General features: G+C 40.1%; 1 protein-coding gene across 1 annotated transcript; it reads right to left on the bottom strand.

Moving 5' to 3' along the window:
• Nucleotides 1-7: 7 nt before the first annotated feature.
• Nucleotides 8-21,111, bottom strand: lrrc8aa (leucine rich repeat containing 8 VRAC subunit Aa). The gene is made up of 3 exons (XM_041810667.1): nucleotides 20,909-21,111; nucleotides 7,968-10,092; nucleotides 8-5,182 (listed from the first exon to the last, which is right to left on the bottom strand). The coding sequence occupies exons 2-3, from the start codon at nucleotides 10,080-10,082 to the stop codon at nucleotides 4,907-4,909; spliced, it is 2,391 nt and encodes a 796-aa protein (XP_041666601.1). The 5' UTR covers nucleotides 10,083-10,092; nucleotides 20,909-21,111; the 3' UTR covers nucleotides 8-4,906.
• Between the last annotated feature and the right edge of the window lie 742 nt (nucleotides 21,112-21,853).

The following is a 21,853-nucleotide window of genomic DNA, read 5'->3' as shown; positions in this document are numbered from 1 at the left end:
GAACCCTGTAGAGAATCTCTGAGGAAGATGAGAGACACCAGACTCAACATCCAGACTCAAGCTGAAGGCTGCTATCAGAGCAACCTGGGTTTCATAACACCCCAGCAAGACCACTGACTGATCGCCTCCATGACACAAGCAGAGATGCAGATATTTGTGTGAGAGGAGCTCCAACTAATCACTGAGTGACAAATGAGCAAAATTTTCCAGATGGTAAACATTTCTGTATTATAAATCCTTTTCTTGGACTGACGTTTTGTGCTATTCTAATATTCTGAGATAGTGGATTTTTTTAGTGAGCTGTAATCATCAAAATTAAATAACTGAAATGTTTCACTTTGTATGAGATGATTCTAGAATATATGGAAACAAATTTGAGTTAAATCACATGAAAATATGAACTTTTTCATGATACTTTAATTTTTGAGATGCACCTGAGGGATTTGATTTTGAGGATCAAATCTTTTATCTTTCTAAATTTGGATAAGATTATATCATACTGTGATACTTATGGTGTAATGAGTTGAGCGTATCGTTACATCCCTCACTACAAATAAAGTGTTGAAAGGCCAGACTGACACCATTTCCCAGTGTCTAGCAGCTCTAAGAATGCATTTAGCTTTGCAAATTCATGAAAAAGAAGTTAAATTTAGCTGTGACTTTCTGACTACCAAGCTCCAGGCCAAAACAAACAGGCATTTTTCAAACGTCCTAATGTGACACTCTGTGGTGCTGCACTGCAGGAGGGAGATATTTGGTGTCAGCAGCACTGGCAACTGCACTGCACCACTACAATGAGCCATGTTACATACCGACTTTACTGTAGGGTGACATGTAAGTTCTCACAACCTGTGACTTTATCTAAAGGTGAGTGAAAAGACTAGATATACTGCCCTACTTTTGCTCTTTAAAGCTACTGTGAGGAGTTTAAGCTTGTTTTGGGACACACTGAGAGCAGCTCTGATTAATTTATGAGTTATTAATGCAAATAAGATCATTAGCAACAACATTTATCATATAAGTTAAAAAAAAAACCTTTTCGCATGGTTTCTAAAGAAAAGGTTAAATTTGAGAGATGAATTTAACCCTCTGAGCCCTCAGCTGTTTTTTAACCATTGTGTCTCACCTGGACTTATTGCCTCTAATAGCTTGTAAAACATCAACCCTGTGGTGCACAGTCAAGCTCTAAACATCCTTTTTGCAGGGCAACCTGGCTTTTGAGAGTATGTCTTCTGCAGAAATGTCACTGGAATTTTAAAAGAAGTTATGGGACTTCGAAGACAAAAGAAAATCCGAAATAAATAACAATGGCTTAGGTGTTTTTGTAAAAACTTGTTCTCCTTTTTCTTTGGGACCAAGAAGTGAATAAATAAAAATTCTGTGACAAAAATTCTTCAAAATATTCACATATTTACACAAAATGGGGCTTTTGGGAACTAGAGTCATTGTTTAAAGAATTTCCTGTCTGCAGTGACACAGAGTGACACGTCACAGCCTCTCTGTGTCACTTTCTCTCCATTATGAGTCATTCAGGCTCTCTTCTCCAGTTTCTAAGTGTTTGCACATGCAGTGTTTGGCAAAGCATGGCCTGACAGGGGAACAGCCTGCCATTGGTTGTCACAGTCCAGTTGCAATGCAATCTGGGATACAATCAAACAATATGGCAGACATCATTAGCTGCCTGCTGCAGGAGCAATAAACAATTTAAGTTATTGGTTTGGATTTACTCTTTAAAGACCCCAGAAAATCACCCAAATTCCAGACTTACTAGAAAACGTTCTGTAAGAGTTGTGATGGCGTGGATAGCGTCATTAGAATGGCACAACGGAGGGCTTTCAGAAGGAAAAACAAGGTAGTTGCTATGATTTATGGTTCAAAATTTATCTTACTATGAATAACTTGTGTCTGTTCTTGTTGTATATGTTAACAGCAGTAAAAGACATTCAATATTGTAGTTACTGGTGTGGATTCAATCTTAGAAGACACTGGAAAGTCAGCCAAGTTCCAGGCTTGCTAGAAAATGTTCTGTAAGTGCTACGATGATGTGGATAGCATCATTAGAACGGCACAACAGAGGGCTTACAAAGGAAATACACGAGTGGCTACAATTTATGGTTCAAAAGTTATTTCACTTTGAATAACCTGTCTCTTCTTGTTATACAAACGCTGGTCTCAGAGGGTTAAAGAGTTGGATGAGACTTTTTTGAGGGAAAAAAACTATTTCACAAGAACAGGACAGCAGCGGAAAACCAAATAAATTACATTCTGCTTTGTCCAGAGGGGGCGCCAAAATCAACCTCAACCAAGAGTTCCTCACAGGAGTTTTAACAAGCTAATATTTCAGCTATTTGCCTGTTTTCATCATTTGGCATCTAACCAGTCAGCTTCTCTAGAAAAAACAAGTTCTGCTTTAATTTGGCACCACAAAAATATAAACCAGAGCACACATATAACAAAGAGGACTCTAAATGATCAATTTTAAAATTGTAACACATTGGAAAAGCTGAAATTCCCTCTAACTGATGCCCTGTCTAGGTTGTTGCCTGCTCCTTTTTGCTCTCAGATTTGCCTGTGACCTTTAATTTCAACTTGAACCTGGTTGCTAGTGAACACATTCGGGACTGAGGCTCCATTTTCAGGGAATAACTTTGTAGGGAATACCTCACTACTGCCCCTAAAAAAAGGGTATTTGGATTCAGCCAAGGCGTCGGTAAAACAAAAATTCACTGTGAACAAAGGTGCACTTGTACCATAACGGTAAAACTTCCCTCAAATCTCTTAAAAAGTTGAACCAAACAGGTGGTAACAATAAGAGCATACGCCATACTACTGAAATGTACAAAAACAAGCTATACATTTAACAAGAAGACATGAAAAACAAGTCATGAACGCGATGTTTGTGATCATTAACAGGGCGTAGAGCTTGTAAAAGATTAAGGCCATATTAGCAACGAGATGCCAGGGTGGAGTAAACATACTCCAAATGATGCTAATAAATCCAAGGCCTTAACAAGAAAAGTGTTTCAAGCACACAAAGCACGTTGCTCTAATTTGGAAATCACATACTCGGCATACTGCGAGTAAATGTTTCCCTTGTGTAGGTCAGTCACACAGTTTCCTTCACTCTAATTTCCTGTTTGTCCTCCGTTTGGATAAACAGAAGCTCTGAAAAATGTCCAGTTTGCCCAGGAGGAAACTGAGCAAACAGCCGGGCACTTTAAGTCACGTATTTTCCCTTTGTGGACTGGCAGTACCTGGCAGCAGGTTAAAAAAGTCTCCTGTCTCTTGTCTGCAGGAGTTCATCCAAAGAGATAATCATTACCTAAGGTCTCATAATTCAAAATCCAACCGAGCATAAAAAAGTACATTGATTCTTCCTTGTTTAATTGGTCTGGTTGTGTGAGGAGAATTGTGCAAGCCTGCATGATTTAAATTTCATAAAACAAATAAATAAAACACTATAGGGAGTGTCCTATAGGTCTGAAACAGGGGTAACCTTTTATGTTAGCATGGGGGCACCTTCTGTAGTTTGTCTAGTCACGCACAAGTTAAAAAGAGTCTCTCAAGATCACCACTTCGTTCAGAAAGGAACTTTAAAACAACAAAAAATTATGTTTTGCCTTTAGTCACTCACTTCTACTGGATCTTGCATTATTCCAAAGATAAACCAACCACACTAAAGCCTGTTAAAAAATGCCCAAACTCCCAAAATCAAAAATGCAGAATCCTTTTTTGCACAATCTCACATTCAATTCATCCCTTGCCTTAAGCTCCAAGTCACCCTGTCTCTTTCTTGCATTTCTATCGTCTGTTATCTGATCAAATAAAGGCAAAAAGAGGCCAAAAAAACAGGCCTAAAATGATACCAATGTGTGATAGTATTCAAAAATAAAAAATATATGAAAATAAATTACTGACCTTCTTCTACAAGGCCCAATCTCACTCAACCTCACATACATCAATAAGACATGCAAGTAATGTGTGATGTCATGCAAAATAAGATAACGCCTGGCTCCCATAAAGTAAATAAGTTCAGGAAGGATGGATGGTTTCTCCAACACAGCTAAAAAATCTCTTACCACACAGGTTATAAATTAACCACCGTGAGGTGTTCAGACATTGTACTGTTGAGTGTGTTCCCATTCATTTTCAGCTAAACATTTGACAGTTTCTTTGATGCCGTTGCATCAGTCCTCCATGGTTAAGGCCAAAGCTGAGCAATCAGCCGCGGGGTCTGTTCATCTTTGTCAGAGTCTTTTACACTCAAATACAAAAAAGAAGCCTCCAATTATGTTGAGCAACCAAAGAGCCTTAGGAGCAAACCTTCATGCCTCAACAAATCGGCTGCTGGTTGCATTCCCCTTACATCCTTTTCTGCAGCCAAATCTTCCTGCAATTGCAAAACAAAAAATGTCAGGAGTAAGATTGAAGTCTCAAGGCCAGAGAAAGGTCAGGCAAATACTGCTTGTGCATGATCAGCAAAAAGAAATAGTGAATGTGTTTAGCTCACTGTGGCGTGGCTGGACCGTGCAAAGTCTTTCCTGTTTGTTTTGGACCTTGACAGGTTAGCTGAGCCTGGTCCTACTGTGACATGCATATTCGACATCAACTGCTTGCATCCTTGCAGCGTTATAGGTAAGATAATTTTACAGGAAAGCCAAATTGCTTAACCGTGTAGAGCTTTTACTATGAGAACCGGGGGCATCCTTTGAGGTTGTAAAAGTTGATATCCATGCTTTTATAGCTCCTCTAAGGAAAGCCCCTTCAAGCCATCACTATTCTGAGCCTGCATGGCCAACGCTGTTACAAATCTCTTGGGATTTGTTTTACTTTACAAACAAAATGATTGCTTGTGTCTATCTTCAGCCAAGCGTTTCTTATTTTGACTCTACAATGTGGTTTGGGCTCAAGCTTGCTCTTTGTCAGCCCTCCAGAGCTGTTCTTTGACTTCTGATGGCAGAGTGTTGAACAGATCCTCCTCCACCACCAGGCCGCTTCTCTTCAGCAGCCGACACTCGCCGAGCTCCACGGGGAGACACTCCAGTCGGTTCCCTCGCAGTTCCAGCTGTGTCAACCCGGTGAGCTCTCCAAAGCGCGAGGGCAGGGTCTGCAGGCAGTTGTTTCCCAGATTCAGAGTCCGCAGCTTCTTGCACTTGAACAGCTCTGGGGGCAAAGTCTCAATCTGAAGAGGGAAAGGATAAGAGGGAAAGTAATGAGCTGTGTGTGTGATTACAAAGGCTGAGGTGTTCAAATTTTAATCCATATGCTTTAATAAGAAAAGGCAGGGATCTGAGATGTAAGTAAAGGGTATTAGGAAAGTGAGAAGCAGTTTCTGCTGTCATGACTGGAGAAAAAGTTCAGCTTTAGTTCATTTTAGAAGTAATCCAATTAAAAAGCATAACAGTAATCAGACATTAGCATAGGAAACAAGTTAAAATAAGACTAAAGGTCACTCAAAAGTTACTATAAGACTAAAGAAAATCTATTTAGAAACTCAGGGTGCTACAAGGTGAAAATTCTAACCTCTATCTTTAATGTTTTTAGTATTAAAGCCTTTTTAAACATGTACATGGGCACTTACTTTCTCAACTTCTAACTCATTTGAATTGTAAATGAGTTAAAACTGTAAAGAGGATTTCAGCAAAAACACGCAGGAATGATCTCTTTTAATGCATCTATTTTTGGCTGCAAATAAACCTGCTGGAACCCGTTTCAAATGTGCAGCCACACAGCGCAGTGAACTGCAGTAATCGTATCATTAATTGAGAACGCATGATGCTGTTTGCCTCTTAATGAAAGACAGTGTCTTTAAATGAATGCTGCTCTCAGTGAAGTTTTTCATTACAACTAAAATAAACTGTTTTCCTTCTGGTTAAAAGCGATCCACTTCTTTACCTGAAGCCAAACGGGCAAACCAAGCCATAAATAACTGTGAAAGCAGAATCGGCTCGGCCTTCACAGTATTTATGGTCATCTTGGCAAGAGATGTAAACCTCTGAAATAAAGCCCATTTGTTAGCTGAGAGGTAATTGTTTACTTCTCAGGAAGTTGCAGGAGATTGGAACATTTTCATCAGCCTTTTGTTCTTCTTCTTAAAGAGGGCTGAGGATGGATTACAGTTGGAGTACATCATATTCAGAGAACTACAATGTGGACAAATAAATTAAAAAAAAAACCTCTTTGACGTCAAAGTGGAAACAGATTTTTATAAAGTAATTTCAATTGAACAAAAATGCGTATTGTAAAGTAAGTGACTATATAAATATTTACCCTTTTAAAGAGACTGACCTAACTCAACAGAAGTCCGGATAATTGGTGCTAGTAGTCTCACATTTAGTGAAATAAGGATCACCTAAGTACAGTGAATGTGTCTCAAGTGATTGCAGTATAAGGACATCTGAGTTTGGAATGTCCAGTCACTGATTCATCATTATTCATGGCTGCCATTACACCATGAAGACAAAAGAATACCCCAAGCAACTCAGAGAAAAGGTTATTGAAAAGTATAAGACAAAGGATGGACACAAAAAACATCCCTCGGATTAATATGGCACATGCGTAAATCTGCCTAGATCAGACCGTCCTCACAAACTGAGTGAGCGTGCAAGAAGAAGACTAGTGAGAGAGTCCACCAAGACTCCTATGACTACTCTGAAGGAGTTCCAAGCTTCAGCAGCTGAGATGGGAGAGACTCTGCAGATGACAAATGCTGGCTGGGTTCTTCACCAGTCAAAGCTTTATGGGAGAGTGGCAAAGAGAGAGACACTGTTTAAGAAAACTCAGATTCAATCTGGTCAAGTGGAAGAAAGTTATCTGGTCTGATGAGACAAAAATAGAGCTTTTTGGAACCCACAAACACACCATCCCCACTGTGAACCACGGTGGTGGCAGCATCATGCAGTGGGGATGCTTCTTGGCAGCTGGCCCTGTTTCAAGACAAGGTGAATGCTATGGAGTGGCTGAGTTAAAGCCAAATCCAATAGAGAATGGTCTGGACTAGAGCTAATCCAACATAATGCTTTTTGGCCATCATATCAGCCGATATGATAGTTAACTTTTTTAACTAACTTCTGCTGATACTGATATCAAACTAATTTTCTGAGAACCTTATGAATTTTGGCACTATCAATTTCTAAAATTGAGAAACTCAATTAAAAACAAGAAATTACCTGGTAATCGATACCTAGAGCCTCTATTTCCCACACCCTTGTATCAAAACAGATAGTGTTTCATTTTTATTGTAATTGCATCCTGTATTTCCTAGTATAGATGATGCTCAGGGGAGCTCTTTTAGTATATTTACGGGCAGCCAAGTAAATTTGCCAACCATTTTTTTCTTCATCTTTATCAAAAATCCATCAATGGCAACTATTTATTCACAAGAGAGATGTCCACTTGTGCATAAATATTCTTATAAAGACAGACAAGTTGTGTGTCATTTGTTAGTATAAAACTTCAAAGGAAAAGGTATTACTTATTTCTAAACAAGAGAAAAAGAAAAAGATGTTTTGTATCTTTGTTGCCAGAGAATTATTCATATACAATATATACTTTATAAAAAAAATTGAAAAATCATGATGATAATGAATTATGAACCCAGTTGTATCGTGAGTTTAGTGTATCATTGTATCTCCTTGTCACCTTTCAAACCACTATATAAAGAGTGGTATGTGTTAAATATATATCAGTGAGATCATTCATCTGTTTAATCATCTGTTTAATATATAACAGTACAACTACCACAGCCTCCTGATGCTTATCTGTAAAGCCATAATCCCCAACCTGTCTATGAATATCTCAGCATTTATAAGAACTGAACTTTGCATACACTTTATCTTGCCTTTGAGGTAATCATGCAATGCATTACCAAGATAAAATGGGTGGAGACTGATTGCCTTTCTAAAAAACAGAGACAGGCTGTCCATCAAGCATGGCCTCCATAAACATAAAGCTGTTACGACTCTTACCCTGTTTGCCGTGACGGCGAAGTACTGCAGGTTCTGGAGGAAGCCCACGTCAGCGTGGATGCTGGTGAGATTGTTGTGGCTCAGGTCTAGGAAGCGCAGTTTGCGGCAGAAGAAAAGCTGACTGGGGATCTTCTCAATCTTGTTCCTGTTCAGATACAGCCTCTCCATGTTGGTGAGCGTCCCGATCTGGATGGGGATGTAGGCGATCTGGTTGTACCACAGCTTCAGGCACACGAGGCGGTGAAGGTGCTGGAAGCTGATGATTTCCTCGATCGTCTTCAGGTTGTTGTCCTTCAGGTCGATCTCCTGCAGGTTGTGCAAACTGAAGATGGAGTGTGGGATGCGTTCAAGGTCGCAGCGAACGAGCTCCAGCTCTGTCAGGTTGACCATTTTCTTCAGGCTGTTGAGCACCATCAGTTTGGTTCCCTCATTATTGATGGAGAGCTTCTGAAGGTGCACGCCCACGTCTGTCACCACCTGGGGCAGCTTGGTCAGGTTGCTTTTCAGGCGTAGAACTTTGAGACTTTTGAGCTCCCGTAGACCATCGATGACTATGAAGCGGTTGTTCTCAGCGCTCAGGTTCCCGGTTAGGTGTAGCTCACTGAGGTTCTTCAAGCTGTAGATCCACAGTGGGATCTCTTTGATGTCTGTGAACTTAATATGAAGAGACTTCAGGTTCTCTCTGAGGAAAGCCAGAGCTGGAGCTTCAATTTTAGCCGGTGTGTGATAGAGCCACATCTCCCTCAGGTTGGAGAGCTGGGCGATGATTGGTGGGATAGTTACATCGGGGATAAGCTCCAGTTTGAGAACCTCCAGCTCGACCAGATCAAATACCGTGTCCGGGATCCCGCTGAGCATGAAGAGATGCAGCTCCAGCTTCTCCTGTGAGTTTTTGGTGATTCGCTGCCTCAGCTTCTCCAACGTCCATTCATTGTTCAGGTTCAGCTGCCTCAGCTTGTTCTCGCTCACCTCTGACAGGAACACGGCAAAGCGCTTTGAGTACAGGGGGTCATACTGATCGATCATGTGGAGCATGAAGGCAAAGTCATTCTTCAAGTCGGGGATGTCGCTGTAGCTGCTTTCCTCGCGGATTGATTCAAAGGAGTATCGTTTGAGGGAGCGGCTGAGCATCCAACACAATGTGTACATGCAGATGAGACCATAAACTACCACTAAGCTAATGTAGAAACACGCTAATATCTTAAAAAGTGTTGCTAATGGATGGGCGCAATAAAACGTACTGTATCCTGTTAGTTTCTGAATATTCACCGAGCAGACTACACTGAACCTGATGTAGCCTACATAGTAGGCTGTGTAGCTGATTATGAGCATAAATTTGATTACTTTGATGATAGTCTGACGGATGTAGAGACGGTACACAATGTCACCCTCCTCTACATGGATCCTGAACTTCTTCACCTTCTCAAAAAGAGCCTTGGCTTGTTCCCCCTCTTTTTTATCCAAAACTCCAGTTTCAGAGCGATCTACGATTCCCTGTTCGATTCTAGACTTTGTTCGTTGGAGCATCGGCACGCTGGCCTCCACGTCCTCGCTCACACACGAGGCCTTCTTGTCCAAAGAGCCGTTCATTTTCCCCAGGGGCTTGGGGTCGCTCTCCTCCACCACCGTCTCAGACAAAGCCCTCGTTGTCCACGGGGAGTCGAAGCACTTGAGGAGGATGGAAACAAAGTGCTCCAGTTTGGAGCTTGTGCGGGGGAACTTGAACCAGAAGTTGCTGCAGGCCAAGAAGATGAGAGTGTGGAGCAGCACCAGATAAGGGAAATATTTGGCAAACCAGTGGAGTTTGTTCTCGTAGCAGACGGCATCGACATAGTTATACTGGTGACGGTCGAGGTCATACTGGATCCCTTTAGGTTCTGGTGCATAGGCCAGGCTCACATTCGGGATGGGCATTGTCTCGCAGGTCTTGTTGACCACCCACTTGCAAGGCAGGCAGATCATCTTGTCCTGTGTGACCTGCAGCGTCCCACCGAACACGGCAATCATCAGCATGACGATGGAGATGTAGTCGGTGAAAACGTCCCACCATGGTTTCAGGATACGGTACGCTGGCTGGGTGTCAGCAAAGTACCGGAGCTCTGTGATGGGAATCATGATGGTTTATCTGAAAAAGACACAGAGAAAGGGCAATCAGTGAGGTGGATATCAAGTTTCAAACAAAAGAGACTGAATTTAAAGGGGTAGTGTGTATGCATTCATTTTTTCATATTGATATGTTTGGGTTTTTTTTGGGGGCAGTTAAATTCGGCAGTCACACTGTGTACTCCATGTAGAGAGGACACAATCCTTGCAGCTGTCCCAGGACAAATCCTTCCCTCGGCATTTGATGCATGTCATTCTGCACTCTCCTCTACAAGCCTTTCTCTCACGCTCCACTGTCCAGTCTCCAAAGGCATAAAATGACCCAAAATAGTATCGTACAAAAAACTTTTTTTTTTTTTTCAAATCTTGTTGGGTTGACTCTAAACAAAAGCTGAACCACTCAGCCAACCCAAGGGAGAATAACTAGTAAGTCTATTTATACTTGCACAAGTGTTTCAGTACTTTTCAAGCATAAATGAAAACATTTTTTGTTTGTAAATCAACACAGAAACAAACACTTTTGTGCATTTCTAGTCTCTTTATTAATAGTGTAAGACCGTCAAAAATTTTGACACTTCAGTACCTTGATTTTTGATTTCATTTGGAGAGGACAGGACGGTACATAGTGTAGGAAATAGGGAAGAGAGAGTGGGTAATTATATGCAGGAAAGGAGCCTCAAGTTGTGATTCAAACCTGGGCTAGCTGCTTTGAAGACTGGCTAACGTAGGTCATGGCCTAACTCAGGGCTGTCCAAACTGTGGCCCGGGGGCCAAATGCAGCCCGTGGTCCAATTTTTATAGGCCTGCGGCAAATTCTAGAAACAAAATGAAATATAGCGGACATTTGAACATAAAGCTTTTGTTTTACTGTACTATACTTCAGCATAAGATAGTGCTACCATGCTAATTCTGTAAACAAACATCTTGGCAAGAAGAATTTATTGATGTGTTTTTGTGACAACATTTGGACAACTGTACATGGTTAACATATTGGCAACCAAAATAATAAGAATATCTTGTTTTCTAAATCCCTGATAGGTTTCGGCAAGAAATAGCAGTACCAATAATATTCCAGGGGAAGAGCCAGTGATAGCTAGAGCCAAACAAGGCCCCCTGAAATCTGATTGGTATCCTCAAAAACCTAGAAATTATTGTCTATTTGCCTTGTTAGACATTAAATTGAGCATTTAGCATTAGTTAAGGCAGGCCATGGAGTCAAGCTCTACATGGTATCAGCCAATTGCTCTAGTGCTACCTTATTTAAACTGCTCTTGCCTGGCCAAGCTCTGCAAGGTGTTAATGCCACCCTTCTCCACCCCAGCTCCTCCTTTATTCTACTTCTGACTTAATCAATGTCATACACCTTGTGTTGCAGATATTGAAGTGGCCCCAACATCTTTATATGTATCTGTATGCGGCCCCCAGTGGAAAAAGCACCCTGGCCTAACTAGACCCAATATCTCATTTTTTAATGCAACACAATATTTGCTATTCTAATGAACGATATCAATGTAAAACAGAAAAATCAAATCTTTATTCACAGATTTTGACCAAAAGGAATAGTATATGATAAAAATTCTATTGAGTTGAGCCATCTATCCAGGATCAATGGATAGAAACTGGTGTTGCACAATTAATCTAATTGCAACCACAACTGCATAAAGGGCTGGTCCCCAAAATGGGGGCCAGGGTTAGGGTTGCAAATTTTACAGAAGTTTTCATATCTGCTGATATCTTGCCAACAATATTGTGCAGCAGGAGGAATGTAGGAGGAAACCTACATTATGGAAAAACTGACACATCATTTGAGATTGCAAGAAGCACAGATGGAAGGCAAAGTGGACAAATGGACATTATTCAGGACTAAATGCAGAGACGTAACAACAGACAAATGACTTTACTGTTGATACTGAGAGAATCAGCAAACCACTGAATGTCTAACTCCTGAGCAGTGCCTTTTATTTTTTCAGACATTTCTGTTATAAAATTCTGATTTTAATATCTACATATTCCTGTTAACTTTATACGTAAAAAAATGTTGAATCAATTTATAAAAATCAAAGTGACAAAAAATGTAGACAATGTGAAGGACTTTGTCTGCATTTTTGTTGATTAAAAACAAGACAAATCCTCTAAAATAGGGTGCTTGAATCATTTTTTTTTTTTTGGAGTCTTGGTAACAAAAAAGCTACCAATATCATTCGATTTTTTTTCTACAGCCAAAAAAGTTAGAAAATCTGGTATCATGACAACCCTAGTGGACTTCCTAAGGGCTCTTAACAAACAAAACTCTGTAGAAAAGGTGTGGGCATCTTCACAAACACAGCACAAAGCCTACATAGTGTGCTGGTCAATGTATTTGCTGTGCACCAGGGATATCCTGGGCGTCCTGCATGTGCCTACAACACACTGCAGGATAGAGACTGCAGAGCAAGCAAAAGGACCACAGATCCTGACACAGCATACATGCTGACACAGGTCACTGTACCTCTAGTTTAATCTTTAGTCGCTGGTAATCACACCAAGGTCTTAGATAATACAGATGCACTTAATACTTTTTTTATTTGGAGATATAAAGGATCAAATGGGTTGTTTTTGACGATTAAGATGAGCAGTGCCTATAAAAAGTATTCAACCCTTTGGATGTTTTACCCTTTCATTGATTTTATAAATCAACCATGGTCGGTATAATCCAGCAAGACAATGAGCTGAAGCATACAGTGAAAGCTACGGAGAAATGGTTTAAAGACAACAAGGTGAATGTTCTGGAGTGGCTGAGTTGAAGACCAAACCTCAGTCCAATGGAGAATTTGTGGCTGGACTTGAAAAGGGCTATTCATGCCCGATCCCTGTGCAACCTGACAGAGCTTGAGCAGTTTTGCAAAGAAGAATGAAGTAAAATTGCAGTGGTAAGATGTGGAAGTCTGATTGAGACCCTAAAGGGTATGAATATTTATGCAGTCACCTACTTACATTACATTTTTTTTCTTTTACTTGACATTACTTTGTATAAATCCATTTTCACTTTTGCTCTAAAGATGGTTTTGTTGTCAAAAATAGCCAGATTAAGTTGGCCATGATTGATTCATTAAAGGGGACACATTATGCAAAAATCACCTTTTCAGGCTTCTCTAACAAAAACATGTGCTCCTTGCCTGTCCACAATCCCTTCAAGTACCAGAAAAATGAAACAGAGAGTTTTGTAGACATGCAAAAAGCCAACACCGGAGTGTTTTTTTTCAGCAGCAGAATTCACTGACATGTTTTGGGGACCTCTGAGAACAATATAAACTTGTCCTAAAAGAGTAAAATGTCCCCTTTAAATCATTAAAAGGGTAAACACTTTTTCTACGCACTGTATTGAAACCAAGTCAGAATCAGTCACTTGAAATATGACATGAAAACTCACTTAGCAAAGTGGAAGTGACACCAAAAGACATTAGGCTCCTGAATGCACCACAAACAGAAGATTTTTGAAAACTCTCCTTTCTGTGCATAGAAGCTAGACTATGTTCATCCAGCCACAAGTGTGCTACTTCCTTACACAGTTAAGTATTGCTAAGCTGAATGTTACCCTTAGATCTAAGCATTTCAATGTAGAAAAAAACACATTTTTGTCACATATTATGATGTTTTCACTTCTGCTTCTACTTGCGTGCCTCTCTCCGTCTGTAACACTCACTCCTTGCTTACAGGAGAAAGATGAAAGAGGATACTTGGTCAAGTGATCACAAAAAAAAGCCTTGTTTTATCCAGTTCAAACCAGAATGGCAGTACAGTCCCAGTAGGCCTCCTCTGTAAGGTTGCTGCTTTGCTGTAACAGAAAAATCCCAGCACATACAGAGATCCAACAGCTGCAAAAACACCTCTAAATGTAGCAACACTCATGCTGCTGAAAACAACAGGACATCTTTCTTTTTTAGATTAACTACACATCCAAAACCAGAGGCAAACAGTAAATATGCCTAGGTTGAAAGTGTGACATATGGAAAAAATGGCCACATCTGCTGACTCTAGCTGTTTCCCCCCTAAACACAGATGGGAGACAAGCTTGAAGCAGGAGGAGTGTTCCCTTATTCCAACTCTAGATAAAGGCCTTTCACATGACTACACAGATAAGGTCATGTAAACTGTGATAACAGAGATTTATGCAGCAAGTCTTCGAATAAAATTTGAAGCTTATGAAGTGCTTCAATCCAACAAACAGTTTCACTAAACGCTGTGAAATCAAAAGATATCTGTAGTTAGACAAACATGGGAGAAAGCAGCCCTCTCTCCCATGTATCTCACTCTCTAAATTAAAGCTATCTGATCACTGTCGCCACAATAAACAGCACAAGAGGAATATGAAACTGGATTAAAAACAGAAAAGGTCAACATGGTGCTGGTGACTCTGCTCCTGGCTTCCTGCCTGTAGAGTTACCCCAGACGGGACATTTCTCCTGAATGAGTTCCCTGAACAGAGGGGCTTTTGTGCTGGCAGTCTCTGTCCATGAGGCTCAGACACACGGGCTGAAATAGCTGCAGGTGAACCTGAATGCTGTGTGTGCCAATTTAATACAAACCCAACTATTATTTTCCTCAAGGACACGAGTGTTTGAACTGAAGCTACAGCAAAGGAAAGAAAAGAATGGTTGATTTGAAGTATCAAACTTAGCTATGTTCGTGCCCCGGCTACAGGGATGGAATTTATCCCAGTCTTGACATTAATGTTGTCAAAATGCCTGATACTCCGGCGCCAGTTTGGCTCGGCTGGTGGAGTGGGCGCCCATGTGCTGAGGCTGCAGTCCTCGGGGCACTGGTGGTGGAGTCCGTATCCGGTCCTGGCACATTTTTGGTGCATGTCTTTCTCCACTCTTTCTCTCCATGTTTCCTGTCTCTCTTCAGCTGTCCTGTCCATTAAAGGCACAAAAGCCTCAAAATAATCTTTTTAAAAATTAATATTCTTTTCACCACTTGTTTGAAAATGATACAATCTCTTTTACTGACAGATCCGCCAGCATGAGTGGGTGTTGTGCCGGTAGAAAGAGGGAGCTGAGCTGGAAGGCAAAGCTTTCGAATTACCGCTCGAGCTACCTCCCAACCCTCACCTATGGTCAGGAACTCTGTGTGATGACCGAAAGAATAAGATCACGGATTAAAATGGCTGAAATGAGTTTTCTCTAGAGGCAGAATTCGGAGTAGAGTCGCTGCTCCTTTGCATTGCCAGTTGAGGTGGTTCAGGCATCTGATCAGGGCACCTCCCTTTGGAGGTCTTCCAGGCTCGTCAAGCTGGGAGGAGACCTCGGGGAAGACCCAGAAAGCACTGGAGAGATTATATGTCTTGTATGATCTGGGAATGCCTTGGAATCGCCCAGAAGAAGTTGGAAAGTGTTGCTGGGGAGAGTGAGGTTTGGGTTGACTTGCTTAGCCTGCTGCCACCAGATAAGGGGAAGAAGAAAAGTTCTTAAAAAAGAACATATCTTGTCAGAAAGGTTTGGTGGATGGTAAAGCATACCTTATAAAATTATAAGCAAACTTGTGCACACCATGTAACCTGCACAAATATGTTGGCAACATTGAAACAGTACACATTCAAGAGTTGGCCCTTCTAATAACTGGAAACAAGAAAGTATATGATATTGGGTGTCTGAGACTTCTTTTTTGTTGCCTTGGTATCAAAACAGGCATCAAAACCATGTCGTTTTTACTTGTATCATATCAAAGTTTAAAATTCTGGTATCATAGAATCCCTATTTGGCATATAGCAACACCAGGGGTCAGGACAAAATCTTGATAAAACATAATTTTTGTTATTTACAAGTTTTTCTTGTTAGGGACATATAAAATATACACAGACAAACAAGGAACAGCATGCAAATACTCCATGCAAGTATCATAGCGTTTATAACCAAAGCCAATCTGCACAACTCATCCCTTAAAATATCATTAAGACAGATATTTAATTATGCCAAATATCAATATTTTGTTTTAAAAATTGCAGAGTTCTAAACAGGATCCTCTGCCGGTCTGACTCACTATATCATCACTTCATGATTCCTGGCACTGATGACATGAATAAAAAGTAGCATGAACAGAAATGAACTGCAGCAAGCTAAAAGAAGATACACCCACGCTCTGTTCATTTGGCTTAGAAACTCCATAGATAAGACCATGAAAATGGTGAAATTATTTTCAAAACAATTAATCCATCGCAGCTTTAATCTGAATATGGGGGTGCATCAAGCTTTCAGCGGCTGGGGCGGAGGAGGTGAGGCTGGGTACCAGCTGACTGCAGTTGGGGTATGACGCTAGGTTTCATCAGTTTTAGACAGAATGAGCTAACTATTTTTGCTCGTTTTGCAAATGTGATTTCATTTGCTTTGTTTAAGGGCATTATCATTTTATGTCACTCATTTTGATTAAGAAAAACATTCATAAAACACAAAAAGGAAGGTTTTTGTAAACCATTATAAGAAAACTGAAACTTGAATGTTTGCAAAATGTGCATAAAAATCACTGCCACTGCAAAAAATGTATGTATTAAACTTGTATTTTGACACATTTCAAGTTAAAGAAATAATGCAGCTGCTGCGATCTGAAAATTGCTGCAGGACATATTGCAATTCAATCTAATTTGTGATTAATTGCCCAGCCCTAATCATAACCATACCCATCTATCACCGGTGTTCCCCAGGTCCCTGTCCTTGGTCTGCTCATCTTCCTTGGTAGTAAACTTGGTGCCTTTTCATTGCTATGCTGCTGACACCCAGCTCTATCTGTCCCTCAAGCCCAACTCTGTCCCTCCACCACCTTCCCTCTCACTTGAAATCTACTTTATATTCTGGTTCTCCCACAATCTACTTAATCTTAAAAGCAATCAAACAGAGATTTTCCTTGTTTGCTCTAAATCAACTTCAGCCGAATCTGACATCACCCCAACTCCTCTCTCCCCTCAAGTCAAGAGTCTTGGTGTCATCTGACAGTACACTATGCTTGATGTAATCCTGTCTGCATATTTCCAGTTACACAACATCAATCATTTCCACCCGTCCTTTACACCAACAGCACTGTCGATGCCCTGGTCCCCTCCCGTATTGATTACGTTAACTCTCTCCTCTCTGGCCTTATAAACTTCTCTGTAATGTTGACCTGAGGCTATCAGAGCAACCATTAATATTAGCCATGCCCAGCACAGCAAATTTCATGGTTCATTCAATGATATTTCAAATAAACTGTGCTCAATTTTGAATTTTCAAGCCATAACAAGTTCCTTTTTCTTTGATTAGATTATTGTCATAATCTGCAGTCTATCAAAAATATCTTATTCTTTATCGAGAAAAAAGGTCTGTATCCAAACAGGAAGTCAATTACACAAAACAAAGACAGTATGAAAATCCACGATGACACAAAAGCTTTAACTGCAAGACAGTCAAACATCTCTGACAGCCACTCTCACAGACTGTCTAGTTCAGAGCAGAAGTGCTGTAATTTGCTGATACAGCATTTAACTTTTTTCTTTTTAATTCAGCTTTATTCATAAACAAAATCTGACAGTTACGTTATTGGAACAGCCACACTGCAAACACGACAGACTAAGCAACATTTCATAAATAATACAGAGAAAAAAATCAGAGGTCTAATCTAGGATTCAATTATATACAGACCTATTAAGTAGACACACAAATGGTGGCTAGCTTTAGCTATGTATTTAACTTTACTACATAAGCCTGAGTTAGCTTTAGCAACATTAGCTTTAGCTCATGTAGCTAAGGCTAATGTAGCCAACTAGCAAAGGTACCTACACGGCTTACATCGCCACTTTGCGTGTTAAGCTTAAGCTACACTGGCTACGTTATCTATGCATCAGTGTTAATTTTGTCGACTAAAACTAAAAATGTTCGTCAACAGCCTTTTTTTCCATGACAACTAGACTAAAACTAACAAAAATAGATCTGTGATGACTAACCTGGACAAAAGTCAGTGTTAATTTTGGCGACGAAAAAGAAAATTACATTTAAGACTAGTTTGAGTCATCTTGACGAAACTAAACTTAGTTTTTGTCAGTTTTAGTCATCACAGATCTATTGTTGTTAGTCTTAGTCTAGTTCTTGCCATGTAATTAAAAGGCTGTCTACGAACATTTTTAGTCAGAGTTTTAGCCGACGAAATTAACACTGATAAAATTAAGTTTAGTTTTCATCAAGATGACTAAAACTAGACTAAACTGTAATTTTGTTTTCATCAGACATTCAAAATCCAAGATATTTCTCTACTATGGGTAAATCTGTCAAAAAAACAACGCAGCTGTAGCTATTTTGCCTCCCAGCAGTAGAAAGCAGGGACCCCAGGTTTAGAAGAGTGCAGAGAACACTAGCATGATTTGCTACCAGATTTAGGTAAGAAATAAATGCTTGGAAGAAAATTAAAGACTAAAACTTTTTATGGACTAAAACTAGACTAAAATGTTTTTTAGTTTTCGTCGTCTAAAACTAGACTCAAACTAAAATGTGTAGGAAAGACTAAAAAGTGACTAAAACTAAAATGCATTTCATCTAAAGACCAAAAGTAAAAATAGCTGCTAAAATTAACACTGCTATGTAGCATATGTAGCTGAGAGAGCTACATGAGTTTGCCGTTTTAGAATATTTTCATGGAGGGCAAGCGTCGTTCCTGTAAGCAGACTGATTACTCGGCTTCATTAACCATTTGTGATCAGGTTTTGCAGGTCATGCTTTTAACATTTTTTTTTAGCATCTTCACCATCACCTTAATCCTTACCCGCACCCTAAACAGAAATGTAATATGATTTTATTTTGAAAGTTTTAATGTGTATCTTTGTTCTGGAAGAGACAGCATCTCAGGTGAACGGTCTGTGGGAGTGGCCGTCAGAGTTGTACGATCTGCAGCCAGTCTCCTCTCAATAAATGCAGTTGAGGCAGACACTTTTAACCTGTAGAGGGCAGTTGCTATGCATATTTTTAAAACGAAATGTAGATTTTAAAGGGACATATTTTACCCTTTTAAGACAAGTTTATATTGGTCTCAGAGGTCCCCAAAACATGCCTGTGAAGTTTGTTGCTGAAAAAACACTCTAGTATAAGGATTTTGCATGTCTAAAAGCCCCTCTGTTTCAGCCTAACTCAGAACGAGCTGTTTCTGTGTCTGTGGCTTTAAATGTTACTGATCTATCTGACTCAGCCCCTGACCACACCCCTCTCAGGAAATGGATGTGGCACTCCTGATGTTACAATGTTACAGATGCTTTTATCCAAATTTAAGGACTTGACTGGGAATTGAACCAACAATCTCCCAGACCACAGTCAGCAGGGTAACCCACTGAGCTATCCAACAACTTAGCTGGAAGCTGACAGGAAGATCAGGAGAGGAGGGCGAAACTTTCTTTCAACGGGGAAGGCCCAACCAAACCTGGGACGGGGCTAACTCCCCACATGAGGTCATGAGGAGAAAATCTGAGAACGGCTTGTTTCAGCACACATTTTCTGAAAGGTGGAGAAAGCAAGGGAAAGGGGGTATGGATTTTTCTGGTACTTGAGAGGATTGTGGTGATCAACTGTACTACTAAATCCTCATATACATAGATTTTTATCTGAAAATAGTGGTCTGAGAGTTTAGTCATTCTTTGATTTCATTGGGTAAACTGAAATATGTCTCTATAAATCTCAAATTTGCAGATCCCAAACAAAAATGTCTGACAGTGGCACTGCAAGGCTGCCTGAATATAGGAGTGGTCTCTTCAGATTCAGAGCTTTAAACTATTTTTAAATGTGGTAGATAAAAGATCATTTTAAATAATCCTTCATTAGCCTGAAACTGGGTGTGACCAAAGGCCCCTTTCTCAAGGTGTTTGCTTTTTGCAGGTGTGGATTATAAAACCTCACTGCAGGTACAAAGTGTTCACCATCACATTCTTGGCACCGGATACAGGATCACAGACACCCACATACTCACAGATCATGAGATTTATCCTGTTACTCCAAAACAAAACCATTCTTGGAGAGAAAAAACAGAGATATCACATTGTTCTTCTCAGCCCGTCTGGGCAACACTGGCATTGTGATAGTACTTGCGACATCAAGACCATGGAGGCAGTGTTTGCAGTTTTAACCAGGTCTGACTGGTTCTGTCTTACAGATACTTCACCTTTTCATGACAGCCCTTTGGTAATGTCGTTTACACATCACATTTAAGGAAAGGGCATAAGAAAACCAGCTGATGTGAACATATGTTTGGCTAATGTGACTATTCTTATCTACTAGTGCACTGCCAGATTTCCTCCCTTATTAGAGAAGACAATAATGTCATAAAGAATAGCATGAGCATAACATTAACGTCATAGCAGCCTTATTTATACAATATAGTGCTTCAAAAATGGTGTCATAATGAAACTACTCAAAGGTTATTATTCAACACTTATCCAAGAATAGTGTAATAACCATAAAAGAAATAATGGCTTTTATTATAAGGGCCTACAGAGGCATAATTACCAGAAAGAAACGATTGTTTAGCATACCAGTGTTTTATCGACATCAGTGTTTGTGTCAAAGTACCAGAAAAACATGCTGGCCTTCAACAGTGGAAAAAAGAAATGATATAGGATATTTAATTGACCGTTTTCAGGTTTTAAAAAGCCTGTCTATAATGTACTTATATAAATGAAATGTCATCTAACCACCTGAACACCCTTTCATCCGGTTGGCTTCCCTACAACAACAGTCAGCCGAGCGGCGACGGGAAACGATGATGTCTCATACCGATGTCCAGTTAGCAAACTGCGGCAGTGAAATCACGCTCAGCTAGCTCGTAAACAGACGTTAGGAGATGAATAAAAGACCCACCTGTTTTATTGAAGCGGCTGTCACTCTCCTCCTCCGTGCACGGGTGACACATTTCTCTGACGGTTCTCAGCGGCTGTGGCTGCTCGGACACCGGGCCGGAGCCCCCGGACGACAGTGACGGAGGAGACAACCGCACACCAAGGCACGAGCCGAGCGGGTTCGTCAGCTCGCGCGAAGTCAACTGCTTCTGTTGCCGCTGCTGCTGCTGCTGCACGAGGCTGACGGAAGTATGGTCGCTGTCAGAATAAAAGCACGGAGCAGTGCACCAGAAAATCAAAAAACATCCAACATTTATTAGGTCAGTGGGACAGACTCGTATATTATTTCAGTGTGACGTAAAGTCAGCAGTGTTTTATAATATTTTTCTTCATTTTTTCCTTTTTTTGTGACGTGGGAATTATTGCATCAGCTGTCATCCAGATTGTCACACACAGATTAGTTATTAATTGTAAATCACTAATTCCTATAATTTGTTAGACGTTCACATTTAAAAAAAACATAAGATGTGCCTTTTGCACATCTTATTGATATTTTTATCATATTGTATTTTAACATATAAATATCTGATCATATTTATCATATATTTTTTATCATATTTATATCATATGATATTTTATTATATTGTATGCAAGTCTGCCTACAAGGGTAGAGCTTTCTGGGGCCCAGACAAATAGGGGGCCATGGAGGTCAGCAAAATCATGGTCCACTGTAAAGTTAATCTATGATAACCATATTTTATTATTTTATTTTAAGCTAAAAAAAAATACTCCTATCAAAGCAACAAAAATGTTTTTAATGTATGCTGTAGTACACTGTAGCCTTTATAAAAATGTAAACATATTTTCTTAAAACAGAATTACATTTTTAAAAATGGCTAAACCAGACTTCATAGCTAAGCCAAGACGTGCACAAACGACAAGATGCTAGAGAACAAAGTAGAGGTAA

This window comes from Cheilinus undulatus, linkage group 17, assembly GCF_018320785.1.
Source record: "Cheilinus undulatus linkage group 17, ASM1832078v1, whole genome shotgun sequence".
Lineage (NCBI taxonomy): Eukaryota > Metazoa > Chordata > Actinopteri > Labriformes > Labridae > Cheilinus > Cheilinus undulatus.
The sequence above is the reverse complement of the archived record's forward strand: the minus strand, read 5'-3'. Positions and strand labels throughout refer to the sequence as shown.